The sequence below is a fragment of the Danio rerio genome, chromosome 24 (genome assembly GCF_052040795.2).
Source record: "Danio rerio strain M-AB ecotype USA chromosome 24, GRCz13ab, whole genome shotgun sequence".
NCBI classification, from domain to species: domain Eukaryota; kingdom Metazoa; phylum Chordata; class Actinopteri; order Cypriniformes; family Danionidae; genus Danio; species Danio rerio.
Window position 1 is genome coordinate 28,054,467 of NC_141044.1, and position 22,291 is coordinate 28,076,757.

The window sequence follows — 22,291 nt, forward strand, 5'->3', positions numbered from 1 at the left end:
AGACCAAAACATTACACTGTTTCACAAACGTTTACAACAGCCAAAACCCGATCAAATAAACCGCATGCAAGTTTCTGGGAGAAAGGGTTATCTTAAAGACAAAGTGTAATATGTTGAGGGTGTAGAAAAGTTATTAACTATTCACAAATCACCACAATTTATGATTAATTTGATAGCGACACGTAGTTTCAGTAAAAAAAACAAGTAACGTTAACCGAATGTTCTACATAAACACACGGATGTTCTGATAGAGAATAGGAACGTTTTGTTCCAAATTTAACAAGATAAGAAAACTTACAAGCATTAAGAAATTACATTAATAAGACAACTTACATGCAGATTTCTGTAAAACCAGCAATTATACAGCAGGTCTGCGCAACTGATGATAATCCTCGCCACAAATAAAAGTGCGTTATATGACGCACTCGAAAATACAATAGGTGTAACCATTTAGCTTTACTACGAATACGAACGATTAACAAAATATGATTAGCATTTCAAAGCCATGGTAAATTCTACTTATATGTTAGACCTATTTGTGTTTATTTGCAGTAAAACCAAGGTTAACGCGGTTTAAAAAGAGGATCTAAGTTATAGACAACAAAACATCCACAAGTTACTCAGTATTGATATCTTTCATAAACGATTAATGTTCAAACTTACTAGCTACTTACTTAAAAAAACTACTACAAATACAAACATGCTAGCATTTAACAAAAAAAATTTAAAAACAAAGAAAATGTAAACGAACGTTTGACATTATTCTCTAACAAAAGTTTATAATTTGACAAGTGACTGGCAACACACTGCACGTGCGGGAGTCCAGATGCTACCATACATACTAGTTAGCAAAATGCTAACTTGAAGGGGAATTAGCTCAGATGGTAGAGCGCTCGCTTAGCATGCGAGAGGTAGCGGGATCGATGCCCGCATTCTCCAATGTTTTCCCCGTCTTTACCGTTTTATCCGTTATTTTTAGGGTAAACTAGCCTAACCGCGGTGCATCTGAAAGTCCGGAACAGGCCCCGGTCCGAAACCGTAACGGGAGAGTCGGAGAAGACATCCAGGTGTTGAGCTGAGACACGCACCAATCAAAACCATTTTATAGGTGAAGAGCTCTAACCTCTGTCAAGGGATTAAACGTGTGGAATAACGACTTTGAAAAACGCGGCACATGTTGGTTTTTAAAGTCCTTTTGACGAAGATCTTAAATAAAACCGATAGCCAGGCGATAAACTCATAAAAACACGTGTCGCGTGAGTTACGGTGTACATCCGATGCTTCGATAGTTATCTGGCAACTTGCATCGCGTGGAAGTCGTCGTCAGAGGGGCGGGGTGAAAAAAATATTTTAAACTTGAACTGTAATAACTAGTACAACCACAGGGTGTCAATCTAACATAAAGGATCTTAAATAATCAACCGATGCGACGCATTTAAATTTGCGTTTGACAGAGAGATTCAATAGACTTTTCACCCAGTATAACGTAATTTTTGAGTTACAAACATTAAAATAGCACAGAAGTGATGTGATACCAGTTTATTTAAACACTGATGTTTTTGGTAAAAATTAAAATCACAGTTTAAACAAAGCGGCTTGTCACTCCAAACTTGTAGCAATTACAATATTGAGCCAATAGGTGGCGACAATCAACCATGAATATGATGAAAACCTTCATATCTTTGGCGAACTCGAGTTCATTATTTCGCGAGCGACGCGGTGTCGCTTCGCTGGTTCGAGCCTCGGCGGGATCAGTTGGCATTTCTGTGTGGAGTTTGCATGTACTCCCCGTGTTGGCGTGGGTTTCCTCCGGGTGCTCCGGTTTCCCCCACAAATCCAAAGACATAGTACAGATGAACTGGGTATGCTAAAATTGACCCCAGTGATGGGTCACAGCTGGAAGGGCATCCGCAGCATAAAACATGCTGGATAAGTTGGCGGTTCATTCCGCTGTGGCGACTACAGATTAATAAAGGGACTAAGCTGAAAAGAAAACTAATGAATGAATGAGTTCATTATTTCAAATGTAGAACGCATGGAAAGTAGCTGCATAGAGAGATGTTGCACGCGCTGGTGAAGATTGTGGGTGTTCACTGGGGTTTAGTGGATAAATGTGAATTTGTTTGCAGCTAAATTGTTAACAGTAATACAGCTAACACTAGAAACTACGGTTGTAAAATATTAATTTTAACAAATTAAAATACATGTTGTGACTCAGAATCCACAGCTTCTTCCTTTATCGCTGGAACTGCTCTGTCTTTGAGGAGACATTTTGGCCAAATCCAGCACTGAACTGAGGGAATATGTCTTTTTCAAATGCTGTGCACAGCAAGCTAGGGTATATCTTCTTTTATTATAATTATATGAAACTTAATTACCATACGTTGTTCGCTGTACACTGAAAAAATTATTCATTGGATTTACTATTGTTATATGGGCTGAAATTAAACAAATGTAATTTGGTAAATTTCAACTTGTTTGTTTAAATTTAGCGCACATATGGAAGCCCATTCCTGCCACCGAATACAAAAAAAAATACCTTATTGTTACTTTTAAAGTCAGAATTCTGATATTAAAAGTCAAAACTCTGTGGTATAAAGTCACAAAAACATTATATCTCAGAATTCTGATTTTATATCTCAATATAAGCTATTCCAGGAACTATGAACTATTCCAGGATATGTTCTTACACAGAGGATACCCTTTCAGACGCAACCCAGTACTGGGAAACACCCATACACACTCATTCCCACACACACTCACACTATGGCCAATTTAGATTATTCAACCCACCTAAATAGCACAGTCTTTGGACTGTGGGGGAAACTGTAGCACCTTGAGGAAACCCACATGAACATTTGGAGAACAAGCAAACTCCACACACAAATGCAAACTGACCCAACCAAGACTTGAATCAGCGACCATCTTGCTGTGAAGTGACAGTGCTAACCACTGAGCCACAGTACCACCCTCATTTAAATGTTTTGTTCACATAATTTTTTTGCAATTGAAATCCTTCGTACTTAATGCATAAACATGATTTATGAAAACTACTAACATCTCCAGTTTTAGTAATATCTCTAAAAAACGGAGCTATCTGTTTTTGCGAATAATAATAACATGCATATATTTCTATATATCAGATTTTTATATTTTATATGTGAAAAAATCTTCTCAAAACAATTGGGGGGGCGGGCGGTATATTTGTGTGTGTGTGTGTGTGTGTGTGTGTGTGTGTATACATACATACATACATACATATACATATATATATATATATATATATATATATATATATATATATATATATATATATATATATATATATATATATATATATATATATATATATATATATAATCTTTACATTCAAGAAAAAAGTTAAATAAAATGATTTGATAATTATTTACTTTTTTGAACAGTTATTCTATACTGCAATAACATTTTACAATATTTTTCTATATTTTTAATATGCAGAATAAGCTTATTTTACATTTAAAAGTCGTACTGACCCCAAACTTTTGACTGGTAGTGTTTGTTTATTTATTTATCTTTTTTAACTACTGTTTATTATAATCCTTAGTCTTTTTTTTTTTTTTTTTTGGGTTGGCTATGCTGAACAATTTTGCATTGAGTATGCAAGATCATTTAATTTATTAAGTTAAATATAAAACGAGTTAATCTTGAATCTCTGCGAGTTTCTTGTGTTTATTGTGATTCGCATTGGGTCAACCAACGTTAGTTTCATATATGGGCAAGTAAACATGGCAACCTCTGACGTGCTGCTTTCTAAAAACAGAGCTGTCTGATAGTGGGCCTTGGCGTGCGGGAATGCCAGTCTCATTACAGAGGGTACAGACAAGCGCTTGGGCCTGATTTCACCCCGCGACAGAGGACTGGAACAATTTAATTTTCGCGAACCAAAACGGTCTCATTCTCAACTTCAGTGGAGCCGTTGTTCGCCAGATCAGGATGGACAGCTTGGAGAAGCAACTTATTTGTCCCATTTGTCTGGAGATGTTCACGAAACCGGTTGTGATTCTTCCCTGTCAACACAATCTTTGCCGGAAATGTGCTAATGACATTTTCCAGGTACAGTTATTACGATGTTTTTGGTTTGTCAACATGATTTATTACTGAACAAAAACTTCAGTCGTTGAATTTAAAATTGACGTAGACATAACTATATGCTAATTGTAATAACAGTCATGAAAAAAGCTGAAAAGTAAATAATAGGCTAGGCTAAAATAATGACATATCAAAATTATAAGTCATAATTAATTTATTTATGATTATATATATATATATATATATATATATATATATATATATATATATATATATATATATATATATATAATAATTGTAGTGTAATTAATTGTAAATCATAACATAAAATTATATATTATTAACTATATGATAATACCAGTTGTGATAAGGTAAATCACAAAGATAAAAAGTTAAAATTTCCATTAAAAGTAAATTAAGAGATCATTTATATTTACAAAAGGCAAAATTGTCACAAATATAAATATTAAGAGACATAAATTCATATAAAGTGAAACTGAGATAAAAGGCATAACTATGAGAAATAACACCAAAATAAGGCAAGACTATGTGATAAAAGTTAGTATATAAAGCCATAATATAGCTGAAATGAACATAAAACTAAATTACAATAATTCATAATTTATAATATTGGTTATCTTAAGATATGAGTAATTGTATAATATCTCCAGTAATACAATGATTATTATTTTGCTGTCCCATGCACACTACCTTTCTAGACTTCAAATCCATACCTTCCAATCAGAGGAGGCTCGGTGACATCAGGGGGCCGTTTCAGGTGTCCATCCTGCAGACATGAAGTTGTGCTGGACCGTCATGGGGTTTACGGCCTGCAGAGAAACCTGTTGGTGGAAAACATCATTGACATGTACAAACAGGAGTACATCAGGTTAGATCTGGGAAAACGAATGCTTTGGGAATGTCTAATATTATGTCCATGTGGTTTTACAAGATCCCTTGTGTTTAGTACCTAAAAATAAATAAATCACAAATGATTTAGACAGAGAAGGGAAAATCTAAAAGCTCCATATGGTGACCATTTGCAAATTCAGCAAAGATTCGTGAAGCAATTTTGTCTGACTACAGTGAAAAACCTCAGTTGTGTCCCAAACTATGTAGTATAAACTAGATTAGACCATTCACTCTATTTATTTATACAATAGACTGGTCACCAACTTGTCATCACTGTTCAAAAAATGAGATCCATTTAATTTGACATATAAAGTCAAAATGTATAGCTAAAAATGCAAGATGTCCTCGCTGCAGCCCGCAGCTTAATGACATAGGCGATCGTCAACTACGAAGCAGATCTTGTACTGCCCACTAAGGTTGCGCCCATGCTACTGTGGTGGTTGGGTTTAGGGTAGGGGAGGTGTAGGCGATCATCCACTATGTAGCGGACTTTGTACCGCCCACTAATGTAACACTCATGCTACTGTAACAGTTGGGTTTAGGGTAGGGGGAGGTTTATGGGATCGTCAACTACGTAACGAACCTTTTACCACCCACTAAGGTACTGCCCATGCTACTGTGGCGGTTGGGTTTAGGGTAGGGAGAGGTGTAAACGATCGTCAACTACGTAGCGAACCTGGTCAATTACATAATTTTTATTGAGATGAAAAAATAAGTAGCCCAATTGAATACATTAGGAATAAATATAGACAAATTTATAAGAATAGCGTTGGTGCCAATAGACTAGTGGTTAAGTGTGCCAACATATAGCATCCTGGTGCTCATGGTGACCCAAGTTCGATTCCCGGCTCGAGATCCTTTGTCAAACCTTCCCAGCTCTCTGCTCCCAATGATTTCTTGCCTGTAACCTCCACTGTCCTATCCAAATAAAAGGTGAAATAACGAGGCAAATATAAAATGTTCTAGTTTTTTATATATATATATATTTTAAATATTTTACAAGAATTTAAATATATTATCTTTTTATCTTAAAGATGGTCAGTGACTAAATATTATTTTAATATCTGTTTAATAAATCTGTTTTGCTAAATGGACCAAAATATATTAGCTATATTCCCTTGAGAAATTAATAAAAAATATATATTTTTTTTTTTCAAATCATTTATGCTGAGCATATGTGTGTGTGTGTGTGTGTGTGTGTGTGTGTGTGTAATTGTGACATTTGAAGATAAAAAATAGATCAAACCTATATCATTTACATAATAAGTCAACCTAAATAGTTTAAATGGTGACATCAAAAGTCAAATTTAAGAGCTAAAGCCATAATAAATATAAATAATAAATATTTACATAAAAGATATGACAAAAAGTAAAAATTGTAATGAATTAGGATAATTTGGATGAATTATGAGTATTTATTATACTTTTTTGCTAGAATTATGATTTACCAAAAGGATCATTTTAATTTATTAAATTATTTTTGTGGTAAAATTGACCTTCAATATACACCTATTTCAGTGGAATAATCCTCCAGCCATTCAGTAAAGTTCATGAAGAAACTTTTTTTTCTCAAAAAAAAAGAAAAGAAAAGTCTCATAATGAGAACAGACAGGCTTTTAAGATTGAAATTCCCCAAGGTTGAACGATTAAACTCTCCACCGCCCCGCCACTTTGCATCCCACTTCAGCGTTTCACTTTATGAACTCAAAACAGCTTGTTTTGGCTGGGAGGTTTATCTTTTAAAGCAGCCGATGTTATTGTACTGCAATAGACAGATGTCCATGTGACTCGAGACCTGTGACTCAGATGGGTCAGAAGGCTAAGGATGACGGTCAGCTGGCAGCAGACTTATTTTTAGTTCCACTAGTCAGAGTTGAGTCTCATAGACACACTGACACACATCATAGACCCTCAATACGGCCCTGTGAACTCTATAGTTTTTTGATTAACCGTTGATCTGGAGTCCTGTCCACATTTGAACCAAAGTCGAGGGCTTCGAAAAGTACTGATCTGTTTTGTCATACTCAGTGTTTGATACTCATAGATCTGTTTTTTACACAGCAGCAGACCTTCTCCTGAGAGAAAGGTTGACCAGCCGATGTGTGAGGTTCATGAGGATGAGAAAATCAACATATACTGCCTGACCTGTGGCGTCCCCACTTGTTCTATGTGTAAAGTGTTCGGCGCCCATAAGGACTGTCAAGTGGCCCCTCTTGACAGTATTTACCAGACGCAAAAGGTAAAAACTGTAGCTTTTTGATGCATATTGCTTTTTTACATATTAGATTTTCTTATCATATAGAAATCTGACCCATAGAAATATATGCAAATTACAACCAGTACATGACACAAGTTCATATTTGGATTTATATTTCATAAATTTGCAATATATAAATTTTTAAATATTGCAAAATGCCCATTTACATATTTATTTTTCAACCATATGAATTTAGAATAACAATATGTACATATATTTTGAAAAAGAATTAATATAATATGAAACACATTTTTTTATGATCACATTCTACATAATTAAACGTTTAAAGAATAAGTACAAACTAATAAGATCTTGCAGGATGAGCGCTGACTTTCCATTAATTTTTTTGGTGAATTGTAATTGTAAATTGAGATGTGATCAATCCAATCAAAGCCTGTTTCTACTGTAAAACAGAGCCTGATTGGTCCTAAACCCACCTTACCTACATGAGATCTACTTTCTATTGGTTGAACTTCCTAAAGATTTTAAATGATGTTGAAAAGCACACAATCACAATGTGATTGGATCAAAGATGTCCGATTGCTTTAGTAAAGTAAACATGAAACAACAGCACAGGAAACAACAGCGTTGTTTTTATGTATTTTTTTGATGTACTGAGGAATGTTTTATGTAAATCTGACCCTGCAACACAGTCTTAAGTTACACTGGTTTACTTATTACTAGGTATTAGCCAAAAATACACTGTATGGGTCAAAATTAACGATTTATCTTTTATGCCAGAAACCAATAGAATATTAAGTCAAAATCATGTTCCATGAAGACATTTAGTAAATTTCCTATTATAAGTCTATCAAAACTTTTAGTAGTCTTACACTACTTGACAAACGTCTTGAAGCTTATCCAAGTTTTAGGAACAACAAATAATAACTTGTAGTTGATATTGGGTATCAGAGGTGGCTTAAATGAAAGGCAAAGGCCTCTAAATTATGCTTATTTTACCAAAACTCCCATGAGCTTGAAGGACTGCATCCATACATCTTTACAATGACTCCAATAACTTATTAATAAAGACATCTGGAAAGGCAAAGAAAGCGTTCCTGCAGGACTCAAAGTTCATCAAGATTCTTTGGATTCATCTTCAATGCCTCCTCCTTCATCTTACCCCAGACATGCTCAGTAATGTTCATGTCTGGTGACTGGGCTGGCCAATCCTGGAACACCTTGACCTTCTTTGATTTCAGGAACTTTGATGTGGAAGTATGCAAAGGAGCGCCATGTTGCTGGAGAATTTGCCCTCTCCTGTGGTTTGTAATGTAATGGGCAGCACAAATGTCTTGATACCTCAGGTTGTTGATGTTGCCATCCACTCTGCAGATCTCTTACACGCTTCCATATTGAATGTAACCCCAAATCATGATTTTTCCTTTACCAAACTTGACTGATTTCTGTAAGAATCTTGGGTCCATGCAGGTTCCATTAGGTCTTCTGCAGTATTTGAGATTATTGGGATGCAGTTCAACAGATGATTCATCTGAAAAATCTACCTTCTGCCACTTTTCCAAATGATCAACTTCAAGTCAAGTTAATATTTGTTGCTCTTACAACTGTGATCGACGACAAGACTTTTGTCAGGTTGTGTAGATTAGTAGTAATATGCATTGCCAAGCACTTCATTTAGACAACATTAAAGGCGATTTTCTCATTATTTAGACCAGGGGTCACCAAACTTTTTTAAAATTGAGAGTTACTTCTTGGGTACTGATTAATGTAAAGGGCTACCAGATTGATACACACTTGTCAAATAACAAATTTGCTCAATTTACTTTTAATTATAGATTATTATCAATAATTAATAATATTCATCTATGTGAAGACACTGATTATGTAAATGATTTCTCACAATAGTTGTCAACAATGATTTAACAAGCTAGGAAACAGAGAAATATCAATATGCAACACTTTATTTCTATAAATCTCTAAAGTATTTACACATTCAAATGATCACTTCTACAATATTTTTACTAGCCACTAACATTTTGTAACAAACCATGCACTACAATGTACCATGTTCGTACAGATTATCAATTGTGTAACAGAAATCAACTTTCAGATTTTACTGAAATTATCACCAAATCTACAGCATTTTTAACATAGTCGACACTCTTCTAACCATTGTTGTTGCCCCAAATTGGACATCGGAGAGAGTGGAGACTATATTTATTAGTCTTTAAGCACAGTTTTGCTTTCCTGTCTGAAAATGCCTTGTTTTTCTAATAAAAAATGTGTAGCTCTAAATGAGATTTCAGTTGCTTTTTGGGGGGGTTTCACCATTCTTGTGAAAAAAAGACTGCTGTTTTCACAAACCTTCCAGCCTTTTTCCATTTGTAGTGCGCTGCCCGGTGGGCAGTTAGCATGGTAATGTTAGCTTGCGTGACACTTTCTGAAATGTCTTTCAATATTGTGTGCTTTGCCATCACTAAATGAATTACAAAAAGAACTCTTCCTCCTATATTCACTTTGAAAATTATGTTTTTTTTCTGTTTTTTTTTTTTTGCCATGTTTTCAAATCCTCTCCTCCCCTTTACTGCACCGTTGCTGTGGATGCTAATATGAAATATTTTTAAGTTTTTTTTTTTTATTTCATTTTCAAATTTACACAATGCAATTGTGATTTAAAAAGAATAGCTACAAAAATATTAGGTGGCACTTACTGGTAAGTGGCACTGTGGTGAGCTATTTTTAGAACAGTCCCTAACAGGGCACTATGTTGGTGACCCCTTATTTAGATTTTTTGGACCCTCAGATTCAAGGTTTACACATAGTTATACCTCAAATATGATACAAATATATCCTAACAAAGTATGGAATGCTTAATAATAAAGCTGTCAGATAGTGTATAAATCTCAATTCAATAAAAGAATTACAGTTATGACTGATGTTCTTGTCAACAGTCACAAATGTGTTTCTATCATAAGTCATGTGCATGTTCAGACACAGAGAGTTGCAAAGCAAATGCTTTTTAAACAATAAATAATGCGAAGCTGATAAAGATATACAGTGCAATTGAAATTGCATACTAAGTAGGTATTATCTCGAATGGCTAGTGTGAATAAAATTTGTCACATGACCTATACAGGTTGCGTCACTTGATGTAAATAAGGCGTAATTGGGCCCTTTATTTTTGTGTGCATAAGTATGGCAGAATTTGCGTCAGCATGCATGCGCTTGTCGGCGCAGCATATATTTTTACAGTTGTGTGTTAATATGCTTACGCACGTCCTCATCTCCAGACAGAGCTCTCGGATGGAATAGCAATGATGGTGGGCAATAATGACAGAATCCAAGGCATCATCAGTCAACTGGAGGAGACCTGCAGAACCATAGAGGTTAGTCACCCTGTGTGGGGGCTTCTCCCTCCCCAAAGCCTGGCAGAACAACAGGATTATTGATGAGGAACGTAACAACGCTTCCTCTGACAAAAGATCCACACGCTCTGGCATCAATGAGCCAGGCAGGCAGGAAGCTGGACTCTCTCCAGACCTCACAGTTGCGTTCGCAGAGGATCCATGATTGACAAGCAAGCAGAAATGAGCCGCCTCTGTTGAGCATATGGCTCCTCTGACGGAAAGTCATTGTGCGCAAGGTTAAGGGTTAGATGCGGTCGAAGAAAAGGAACAGGTAGTCAAACTATTGATTTAGACAAGTTCTAAATATCAATCTTAAACTTTTGGCAGTCCATAGTCAATCAGTTACACATTTTAAAACATTGCACGTGCAGATTAAGTGGCTTTCTCCTGCATCATTTTATGCTCAGATTATAATAAAAGGAAGATTATATGCTAAAAACACTCGAGGGTTTAGGATTGGTTGGAGATTTTGTAATAGTTGGGAGTTTTTAAGGGTTCTAACGCACATCATTTGATGCAAAACACACACACACACACACACACACACACACACACACACACACACACATATATATATATATATATATATATATATATATATATATATATATATATATATATATAGTTAATATGTTATTACATAGTTATTATTGTAATAAATATTTTTGCATTTTAAAATAACCATATTCTATTTTTATATATGCTGCAATGTAATTTGTTCATGTGATGGCAGGTTATTCTCTTTAAATATTTTGCAATATTATTGAAAACAGATGCTACATAATATTTTGTCAAAATGATGAATAGATGAACAGAGGGATCAAAAGAATATATTTGTAAACAAATTACATAATAACCTAAATTAATATCATCCATTTTTTAAAGAAAATACACCTTATACCTTTTTATAGTAATGTATATAAATATCTAACTGTACATTTATGAATGTGACTGAATTGCATTTTATACTAAATTCATATTTAAACATATTTCCAGGAAAATGGCCGACGACAGAAATCCAAGGTGTGTGAAAAGTTTGACCACTTGTACTCAATTCTTGAGGAAAGGAAGAGAGAGATGAACCTGAAAGTAAGTTCCGAACAGGAAGAGAAGCTGAACTACATACGTGGCCTCACAAAGAAGTATGGAGATTATTTGGAGTTCATGACCAAAATCATGGAGACAGGAATACAGACACTGGAAGAACCGGAGATGGCTGTTTTCTTACAGGTCCGGTAAACCTACAATAGGTTATAGAAACAGGGTTACCACAATAATATTAATAATAATTATAATAATAATAAGTGACGATTATTAGCCCTTCTGTACTTTTTTCTCTCTCACATATTTCCCAAATTATGTTTAACAGCGCAAGAAAATTTTCACTGTATTTCCTATAATATTTTTCTTTTGGAGAAAGCCTTATTTGCTTTATTTTGGCTAGAATAAAAGCATTTTTTAATAATAATAATAAAAAACTTTCAAGGTAATTTTAAGGTAAATATTATAGGCCCCCTTTAGCTATATTTTTTGATTGTCTACAGATCAAACCACTGTTATACAATAATTTTCCTAATTACTCTAACTTGCATAATTAACCTAGATAAACTCTTTAAGCTGAATACTAGTATTTTGAAAAATATCTAGTAAAATATTTTTTATTGTCAACAGGGCAAAGGTAAAAAGAAATCAGTTGTTGAAAATTAGTTTTTAAAATTATTATAGTCAGAAATGTGTTGGAAAAAAACCTTTCCATTAAACAGAAATTTAGAAAAAGTTGATATTTTATAATAGATCATATATAAATGCTGTTTAGGGGAAAACATGCTAAAATGTTATATTATGTTATAAATACGCTATAAAGCATATATGTTGAACTCCATTAATTCAAAATGCTGGCACAGAAGTCCATTTAACAAAATCATGAAAACTGATTCATAAAAATGTGTGGGAACCCTGAAAAAATTTTAAATATAAGCACATACTTTTTATGTTATCCTCTCATAAAATAAATAACCTCTTTCTCTCTTACGTCATACAGAATGCTAAACCCCTTCTGCAAAAGTAAGTGACGATCCCTTCTGCAACCTTAATGCGTATTTTTCATGTTGAACATACACCAGATTGATTTCTTATTTGTTAGAATTGCAAAGGCATCGAATACCTCACACCTGGAGAGAGTGGAGCGCGGCTATGAGAGCATGGATCATTACTCTGTACACTTCAAGAGAGAGGGCAGGGCCCTGCGCAATATTGACTTCATCAGAGGTACGACTTCACCTGAAATGCCTGATTAAGCTTCAGCTATCAACATGTTTGGGTTTGAATCAGGTTAGCTTGTTGAACTGATTACTGCATGAAAGTAACCTTTTCACGTTCCATTCAGAAGTCCTTGAGATGTTTTCAAATTTTGATTCGAGCAACCAATTCAAAAGCCAGCCGTCTTTTCAGTATATTAAATCAAATTTGTAAGCCAATTTTTAAAAAGAACCAGCAGAAATGTGGCGTTAGACACTGTCAGAATAGTGGAGTTGATGGTATCTTTATACTCAAGTGGGTTGAGAAAATGCAGCTTTTTGATTTTACACTTTTTAAGTCCATTCACAACAAGAATGATATTTATTTGACCTATCAGTTGCATCATGTGTCGCGCTTGAATTAGAGCAGAATGCATTTTGATTGGGTGATTTGACTGCCTATTTGAGATTATTCACAATACCTTAAGTGATATATTTTTCATAATTTAGGTTATTGGAATTGGTGTGCAGTTTTGGAGTAATGGAGGTCATCTAGGTCATCAAAACCACACTCCCCTGGTTTTAGTGACCGAGGCTAGTGCTTTAGTTAAGACCAGAGAAGTCAGTTTTACCTCCATTATGCTTACCTCTCCCAAAACGTTCTGCGTTCTGTGAATGAACGTCGCCTCGTGGTTCCATCCCAAAGGGGGAAGAAATCACTTTCGCTCACGCTCACGCTTAATCTGCCCAGTTGGTGGAATGAACTCCCTAACTGCATCAGAACAGCAGAGTCACTCGCTACTTTCAAGAAACGACTAAAAACTCAACTATTTAGTCTCCACTACACTTCCTAATCTGGAATTGCCTCTCTGAATATCACACTAACTGTACAAAAAAAAAAAAAAAAAAAACTAATACTACTAATACTTCCCTTCTTAGACTTTACAGACCTGAAACTTGCTTATAGCACTTATTCATTGTTGCTCTTGGTTGTGTAAATTGCTTCCTTGTCCTCATTTGTTAGTCGCTTTGGATAAAAGCGTCTGCTAAATGACTAAATGTAAATGTAAATGTAAAACTGGCTTCCATCTGGGTCATGGCACCACTATAACCCCTCTAATTCTACTCATCCCACTTGGGAAGGGATTCAAACTGTCACTTCTGGAACGAAAGGCAGGCAACTATATTTCTATAGCACTTTTACAATGTAGATGGTGTCAAAGCAGCTGTGTCAGTCCAGTTTTCAGAGTTGAGGTTCAGTTTAGCGAAGAGCAAATCCCTCGATGCACAGCTCCACAAGTCCCAAACCAAGCAGGCCAGTGATGACAGTGGCGAGGAACAAACTTCACCAGTTGACTAAAGTGAAGGACAAAGCCTCAAGAGAAACCAGGGTCAGTAGGGCACGACCATTTCTCCTCTGGCCAAACTTCTTGTGGAGAGCTGCAGTGGAGGCACCAAAGGCTGGAGAACGATGAACGTCCATTGCTGGAGAAGCTGCAGGTGTGAGGATGCTAATGAATTTCTTGAGGCCATGGAAGCGAGCTTTACCTGCATTACTAAGGGTCTCCATTACAGTCACAACTATAAACTTTTCTCCCATTGGTTACAGCAGTAAAGTAAACCTTCTACTTCTGCTCACCCCACTCCAAGCAGGATTTGAAACAGAATTTCCAGCTTGGAAAATAAGCATGTTACAACAAGACATGTCATGTTAGCTTACCCCCTTCATCCTGCTCAAAGCAGGATAAGTAGGACCTGAGGGCTTACTTGGTGCCTTGACCAGTATGGTTGAGGGGGGTGAGTGAAATGGAGGCTAGTTAGGATAAGCTGTGCAGATAAACAAGTCCCCTGGCTTCTACAGGTGCACCAGTGACTGATGCTAGTACATCGATTGAGGTCAGTGGAGTAAGGTCTCTCTCCCATTTGCAGGACTTTTGTACTCCTTCAGTTCCACTTCACCCATTTAAGCATTTCTGGCATTTAAGGATGGATGTAACCTCAAACGCATACTTTGTGCCCAAGGGAAGCAAGGTTTACCTGTGCAGCTCTTAATAAAAGGCCTTCGATACACTCACCTCACTAAACCTTACTCCCATTCTGGTCACAGCACCAATGTAACCTCTCCAGTTCTCTGCTACTCACCACACTTCAAGCAAGATTTGAAACAGCATTTCCAGCATGGGCTGCAAGCACGTTAACAATCCTTCTATTAGCATCTGTTTTAGGGTGTCCACCGCTCATTCTGCTTTAAGCAGAGTAGGCAGAACCTGAGGTGTTACAATGGTGCCGTGGCCTAGATGGAAGTGCGGTTTAGGGGATAGTGTAACTGAAGTCAGCTAGTTAGAGCGGCTATGCAAGTACACATCATTTTTCTGCCCTCCAGAGACCTGTTACAGGTGGTGGTCTTAGTTCCAATGCTACTTTCTCTGGTGTTTCAGGGAACAGTTCATGATCATCACGTTTCGTTTTTAATTTCACGACAAGCTTAACTGCAGTTAATTTCTGTTTGATTGAGGTGTTTGCACGTCAGTACTACACTTTAATATTGCGACTAAAATAGGAATACTCCACATGTCTTCTATTTCTGTTTAGTTCGATTATGACTTCAGTAGGATTAAGGTAATCAAAAATCATAGTTTACATGGTAGACTCTTAATCAGAGTATTGTCTTAATCCTATTAAAATCCGAGTATTGATGTAAAGATACCATGTAAAGATACTCACTGTTTCGAATCCCACTTGGATAAGGGAGAGCAGATGTAGTAATGCAATGATCCAAATGAAAGTGTAACCCCATTAGTAAGGATGTACTCACACTAGGCACGGTTATCCCCCCCTCTCCCCTTCCACTCGGCCAAGATTTGTACTTTTTCCTTCCGTGACTGAGAATTTTAATGTCACTAACGATGCAACTGTTCAGTTTTGAAGTGAATCGCTCTTGCTCAGTGTTACGAAGGCCAGCTAGTAAGTGCTGTGCAGGTAAACCTCACTCCTCTGACCTCCAAAGGTGCTCTAGCGACAGACACTAGAGGCCATGGCCTTTAGCCTCCTTGGTAGAGTAACCACAATTCCATGCGGAAAGTCGTCGGTTCGATACCAGCTCAGAGCGAGTTGGGTGGAGTAGGACCGGCGGGGTTACATAAGTACAATGGAGATTGCTTTAGTTATATTGTTTTGTATTATCTTAAGTCATTTTTGATGCAGTGACACCATAGACTGTAAAATATATGGACGTAGTACCCGTGATGTCACCCATAGGTTTCTGAACACTGCAAAAGAAGCCACAAGTAGGCGCGGCAAACCGTCGCCATTTTGTTAGCGAGTCATCGCACAGACGGCGGGATACCAAACAAGGGCAAAGAGGCGAAGAGTGACCGGAGCTACAGACACCTGCTGGCATTTTGCTTGGACCTGGCTTAGACAGACGTTACTTTGAGAAAACACTTAATACTTCATTACCTGCGACTCGTTTGTATTCTGACCACATGTGCTTGGCTGTACACTATATCAATAAAGTGTTTAGACTTTTAAAAACACTGCTTTAACACATTGAGCCACTAAACATTGTTCTTATGAAGTTTTTCTACAGGAGGAAAATGCAAATTATTTCCAAACACTTCAGATATAGTCTGTGTTAGCAAATGCAAGTCTATTGATGAAATCCAGCATAACACTGCATGACGGGCGATACAGTGGCGCAGTAGGTAGTACTGTCACCTCACAGCAAGAAGGTCGCTGGGTTGCTGGTTCGAACCTCGGCTCAGTTGGCGTTTCTGTGTGGAGTTTGCATGTTCTCCCTGCCTTCGCGTGGGTTTCCTCCGAGTGCTCCGGTTTCCCCCACAGTCCAATGACATGCGGTACAGGTGAATTGGGTAGGCTAAATTGTCCGTAGTGTATAAGTGTGTGTGTGAATGTGTGTGTGGATGTTTCCCAGAGATGGGTTGCGGCTGGAAGTTGCGTAAAAAACTTGCTGGATAAGTTGGCGGTTCATTCCGCTGTGGCGACCCCGGATTAATAAAGGGACTAAGCCGACAAGAAAATGAATGAATGAATGAATGAACACTGCATGACAACGCTTCAGATGACGGTTCCAGAGCCTACAGTTAATCAATCTGTCAGATTCTGGAGTGCTTTACAGGTCTAAATGGAAATATAAATGATAAATGATCTTAAATAAAACAAATACATGTATAGTAGATGGTGTATAAGTATATAGCTTTACTGGCATGTGAAACGGAGGCCACGTGAATGGTTTGTGAGCACAAATAAGTGCACACAGCATCTCATATCATCTGATAATTGTAAGAAATGAGTCCAAAAAGCAACTGACTGTGTAAAGCCACAGAAAACAACACAAAAATATGATGTGTATGCCGAGTTCAGTTGCTAATCTGCCGGAGTCAGCTGAGGTGAAGTGACAGCGACCAGCGAGACCTAGCTGTCACAAAAGTAGCCACGCCCTTAATTATGCAAACTTAATATAGCCTAATATAAAGGAAACGGATGAGTTATAAAAAAATTCACCCCCCCACACAGTTGTTATGAAGGGTAATATTAGCTATATGAACAAGCGTGATTCAGAGCACTCACACATTTCAAACAAACCAGGAAACAGGGGTCAAATGCACCCGGGCATAGCCTAATGTGAATAGCCTATCTTTTCAGATAGCCTAATGTGAATACACCCTAAGAGACAAGCTAGTAAGAGTCTGCAGTCTTTAGAAACCTTGTTAGTTGAGCCATGGAAATGCCTGTTTAAATTGGCTTGGAGTAGGCCGAGTAGTACAGATGGGGTTAAACGGGCAATGGGATGGGAAAGTCAAAGTTGAACTTGAACATTGCATTTTTAGAACAGAGCATCATGCATGACATGCTGCACATTCATCTGGCGAATGGGAAAGCTCAGTGGAACGGAAGTGTGCCTTTAAACGGTCATTTGTTTTTCAGATGATGATGATGATGAAGAGGAGGTGGAAGATGAGGAAGAGGTGGGCGTTGAAGCAGCTTCAGGAGAAGTGGATTTACTTGGCCAGTTGAATGAACCACTACCGCCACTCCTGCCCCCACAAACCCTGAGCACACGCAGACCCGCCGCATCATCCTAACTTCACTAAAGTACACATGCCAACACAAATATTGATCATTATCACTGCAACCTGTTCACAATAATATGGACACCTAAAAAAAACTGACCCTTTTACCAGATGCTGGAACTATTTTTTTGTTTTAGTGACTACTTAAAAAAGTCAGTAGATGACTAAATATAAACATAGATGACTTAGGAAACCCTTCCAAGATTTGTGGTGTTGTTTACTGCGTAGGGAGTGTTCGCGTGGTATTTTCGTCGCAGTTGGCACGGCAGTGGTATTTGAGTTATGAATGATATGTTTTGCCTTAAATGTTGTCTGGATTTCCTATTTCTAAACGTCAATGACAATAAAAGAGTACCCCAATGTAATGTAATCAGTGCTTGAGTTTGGACTAATGCATGTATACAGTAGATGACTGATCTACTTGAAGAAACATCCGTGGCAATGCGTGGAAGTAATCTCCACATCTTTTTTATGCTCACGGAGTTGCCTTCCCCTGGTTTGTAGGCGAGAGTAAACAAGTGTTCACACATCTCGGTGGTCGAGCTGAAATAACGATGCCAGGACATTGCGTAATCCATATATTCTGGCCCAGTGGAGGGTGATCAGTGACAGGATGTGCTTCTGTGGCTGGATTCACACAGAGAAATGGCTACAACCAACTTAATGAGGCCCATGGAGCACAACTCTTACCATGTGTGGCTTCCACCTTCTGCAATGAATGGATCTTATGTGGTGCAGAATGAAACGTACGGTTTTGTGTCTTGTTAGCTCACATCTGAAGTATTGATCTTATTTAGATGTGCTTCACCCGTTCAGTTTAGGACATGGTTCAGTGAAAAGATCTCTCCAGTTGCTGATGGAATGAGTCACCACACGTCAGGTATTTGGTTTGGTGTGAAACGTTTCACTCAGCACCAGTGTTTCTAGTGCATTTGGTAATCCGTCACATTTTTTATAATATATAGGCGTTTTTTTTTTTCTTCGTCTTTATTTTGAGACATCAATGGTGCCTCTAAAGTGAGTGATGTCTTCATATACAGGGCAAGTCTAGAAAAAAAAATCTATCTCTTTTTTTTGTTCATTTATTTATTTTTAAATACATTAGTGTCATTGAGAATCAGTGAGCATATTGATTTAATAATTCAGTTTTAAGTGCAACACCCGGAGGTATATGCATTTATGATTTGTTTTTGAGTTTATTAAAAAGTGTGGATTCAATCTGAAGGGGGAATATCAACTATGAAGGAATGATCCTGGTATGCTCCCTGGTAAAGGCAATCAAGATGTCAACCATCTCTGGATAATTCCTCTGTCATAATAACACTCATCACGATTTATTTTCAGTTTCATTGACACATGTAAACGTGGTGATTGTGAAATGTGCTCTAGTGTATATATTTTAAACATGATTTAATAATTTTCATGTCAATAATCTTAGACAAGAGGTGTCAAACTGTCTTTCAAAGTTTTATTGAAAAATATAAATATAAGACATTCTCTTGCACAACAAAAATTAATGGTTGCTCATTAGTTTATTAACAAACTTAAACAATGTACTGTATGTTACAATGAGACTCAAGTCTGTCAGATAAAATAATACAGTACTGGAAAATATTGTCTTTTTATTTTTTAAAGGAAACCCAAACGTTTTTCATCTACAGTTCTGAATGATCACTTATACAATAACATCGATGGAAAGTGATGACAGTGTTGCGCTTCTGAACACTTTGATTCATATACACCTACTGCACTCTATTCGCCTTCCTTGAGATATCTACAAATAAAACAAGTCACCGGTATAAATAGATCATGATGGAAAAGCAGCACTATGGTACAGAGTATTCATGTTTGTGCTAAATGTAAAAATATCTTTGGCTGATGGGTTCGCTTGTGGTTACTTCCCGAATATTTCCATCATTTTGCGGTTGCTGTGAGCTTGCTGGGCCATTTGCTCGGCTCTGGCCATCTCCAGTACTTCTCGTAGCAGATGAAAGGTCAGATCTAGGGAAATCGGCGGCTCCTCCGACCTGCGCTCCCTCTCCATTGAGTCGAGCGCCCGGAGCGCGTAACTGCCATCCAAGCGGCCGATGTTTCCAACTTTCCCCTCCAACAGACGCTGCGTTAACTGGAGCTGCAGCGCTCTTTTTGGATACTGGGATGTCTCGGGGAAGCTGTCGGCTGGAGATCGGGGAGAAGTCGGGTTTCTGTTGCCGAGCCGGATGAAGTACTCCTCCCCCAAGCGTGCCAAAACCGGCGGGGACTGCCGCTCTCCATCGGGGTCCGCGGCTGGCTGATTGGAGCTGCTCTCGATGGCTCTACATTCATACGGCGGTGGAAAGGCAACGAGCAGAGCCACCGTGGTGACGAGAAAATTGAGCTTCATGTCAAAAAGTGGCGAGGAGAATCTGCGGGAGAAGTGAGTCAATTATGCGCACTATTTCAACTTCTCGGCAACTGTTTTGCGCACTCTGGGACGGAGCTCAATCCTTGACAGATGCAATTTAATCAAAGCGCCCTTAGTGAACACTTGCGTTAATTTTTTTTTTTTTGCATTGCATTGCATCGCATGCATATTTTTAAATCCACTTGGGCATTTACGCGCGCCTTAAAAGTTGGATAGCTGGGTGCCTCATTGTGCGCAAAACACGAGGACGCATCCATAGCAATACAAACTGACTAGCACAAAGATTACCAGTTTAAGATTTTAGCATTACCAATGGTCTATACCTCAATATGAGCTGTCATATTCCAGATAAGATGTTGCGTACCTGTGCGTAATTGGTAAATCCTTGGATGGTTTTTGAACTTTGCGCGGCGCGTCTGTCTTCTAGTTGCTGCCTATCAAGTTATTACTTTTAGGACTTCTTCAAAGCAAGGCTGGAGTTTGCATTTATATAGGCACGGTCAGCGACAAGTGTCACGCATTTAGTAGCTCGCGTCTGCGCAGAGGGGAGAGAGAGTTGACTTGAATGAACGTAAGTGAACAGTTTTCGGTTTGAATGAGTCATCGAGGTTTGTGTGTGCGTCCTTGAGTGTGTATGTGTGTGTGTGAAAAAAGATGCACACAGAACCAGGGGTATTTTCGGATCCTTTATATTGACATTCTTCCCTCTTGAATGAATATGTAAGACTGTACGCTTTAAATATTTTGAAAGATGTATGGGTTTTAAAAATATATGAAATGCATAGTGATAATTACGAGGATCTCTAATTACGACATGAACCCCCAAAGGAGGTCAAAATTAATATTCAAGACAGTCTCCTCTAAATATGTTGAAAGCTTTATATTAGTATAGCTTTATATGCAGGGTGCGAATTATAATGCTTCATAATTATGACCTGAATCCTTAAAGGAAGCTAAAACATAAGTTTAAGGTGATAGTCTTCAATGCAACGATTTTATTGAACAAAAGTTAGATATAAAGTTATGCATAAAACAAACGATCGAGAACAGATCACAAAGTCATGTTCTCTTGAGAAATGTTTCCTCCACGAAAATATGAGTCTTGTTTCAATCTGATTTTAAATTCAGCCTACATTTCACAAATATATGACGAACCCATTATTCGTATTTTGAATACAACAGAAAAATGACAGTTACTTATTCGCGCCAAATTTCTATTTGTCTTGCACAAAACGAAAGTCAACAGACAAAATGAGATAAATTAAAGGGACAATCTCTCTTTTTTAATGTAGCCTGTAAGTAGTTTTTTATCGTTACTGTAAGTGTGAGAAAAGCTTGTAACATTCAGACCATCAAAATACCGTCAACAGCTTGTGTCGTCTAAGAAAGTCATTTGTTTGTAAGGAAATGTAAAGTAAGGTTTCATAATAGTGTGAAAAGTTTAGAGTGTAAATAGAGTGTAAAAGTTTTACTACAAGCACCTAAGCTAACTATGGATAAAATTATGATTAGCATTATGTTTACCACAAAAAACATGTTTTGTTTTTAGTTTAGTTTTTTTTTTTTGTAGTAAAACTTGTTTAGAATTTTTGTAAAAAAAAAAAAAAAAAAAAAGTGCTGTCCCAAAACCGTTCTTTCACTGTTTCACTAATGCCTAGTTCAGACTGCGTGATTTTAGCCCCGATTTTGGCTCGCCGACAGGTTTTGAGAAATCGCCGACAAATGCCTGAAATTACAGTCAAATCGCTGCTCGTGCACGTGAGTGACAATCACACAGTATGAACGATCAAAGACGCGATCTGAGAGAATCGCCGATGAGTTGCCGATGCCTGTGAGATATTTGGCGTGCTAAATATCTGGAGCTGTCGGCGATTCCAATCACGCCGTGTGAATTGAGTTTTGACTGAAAATAACATCAGCGATCGCCTACAGCCAATGAGAGAGCAGCATTC

At 37.4% G+C, this 22,291-nt stretch overlaps 3 protein-coding genes and 1 non-coding gene across 21 annotated transcripts in view; 2 read left to right on the forward strand and 2 right to left on the reverse strand.

Moving 5' to 3' along the window:
- Nucleotides 1-1,281, reverse strand: part of pde7a (phosphodiesterase 7A) — a 97,645-nt gene extending 96,364 nt beyond the window's left edge. For 7 of the 14 annotated variants that reach the window (XM_087308066.1, XM_087308045.1, XM_087308043.1 and 4 more), the window contains exon 1: nucleotides 334-1,281. The gene's annotated coding sequence lies outside the window, so the exon portion shown is untranslated. The remainder of the gene's footprint in view (nucleotides 1-333) is intronic. The other 7 variants (XM_087308054.1, XM_087308044.1, XM_087308042.1 and 4 more) reach the window with 2 other exon arrangements.
- Nucleotides 867-939, forward strand: trnaa-agc (transfer RNA alanine (anticodon AGC)). Its single transcript has one exon. It is a non-coding gene; the product is annotated as a tRNA-Ala (tRNA).
- A 2,477-nt stretch (nucleotides 1,282-3,758) lies between the features above and the next one.
- trim55b (tripartite motif containing 55b) lies at nucleotides 3,759-18,305 on the forward strand. 5 transcript variants are annotated; one of them, NM_001039982.1, is given in 8 exon segments: nucleotides 3,759-4,092; nucleotides 4,788-4,957; nucleotides 7,042-7,219; nucleotides 10,489-10,584; nucleotides 11,602-11,835; nucleotides 12,647-12,669; nucleotides 12,749-12,873; nucleotides 17,793-18,305. In NM_001039982.1, coding segments are annotated over 8 exon segments (1,101 nt in total). In that variant the 5' UTR covers nucleotides 3,759-3,972; the 3' UTR covers nucleotides 17,948-18,305.
- Nucleotides 18,306-19,389: 1,084 nt separating this feature from the next.
- crhb (corticotropin releasing hormone b) lies at nucleotides 19,390-20,831 on the reverse strand. The gene is given in 2 exon segments (NM_001007379.1): nucleotides 19,390-20,340; nucleotides 20,704-20,831. A coding segment is annotated over 1 exon segment (489 nt). The 5' UTR covers nucleotides 20,319-20,340; nucleotides 20,704-20,831; the 3' UTR covers nucleotides 19,390-19,829.
- Between the last annotated feature and the right edge of the window lie 1,460 nt (nucleotides 20,832-22,291).

Coding starts and splice junctions, on each gene's coding strand:
- trim55b (XM_087308876.1), top strand. CDS start 3,973: ATGGACAGCTTGGAGAAGCAACTTATTTGTCCCATTTGTCTGGAGATG. Junction 4,093..4,787: donor GTGCTAATGACATTTTCCAG/GTACAGTTATTA, acceptor CTACCTTTCTAG/ACTTCAAATCCATACCTTCC. Junction 7,220..10,488: donor GTATTTACCAGACGCAAAAG/GTAAAAACTGTA, acceptor CCTCATCTCCAG/ACAGAGCTCTCGGATGGAAT.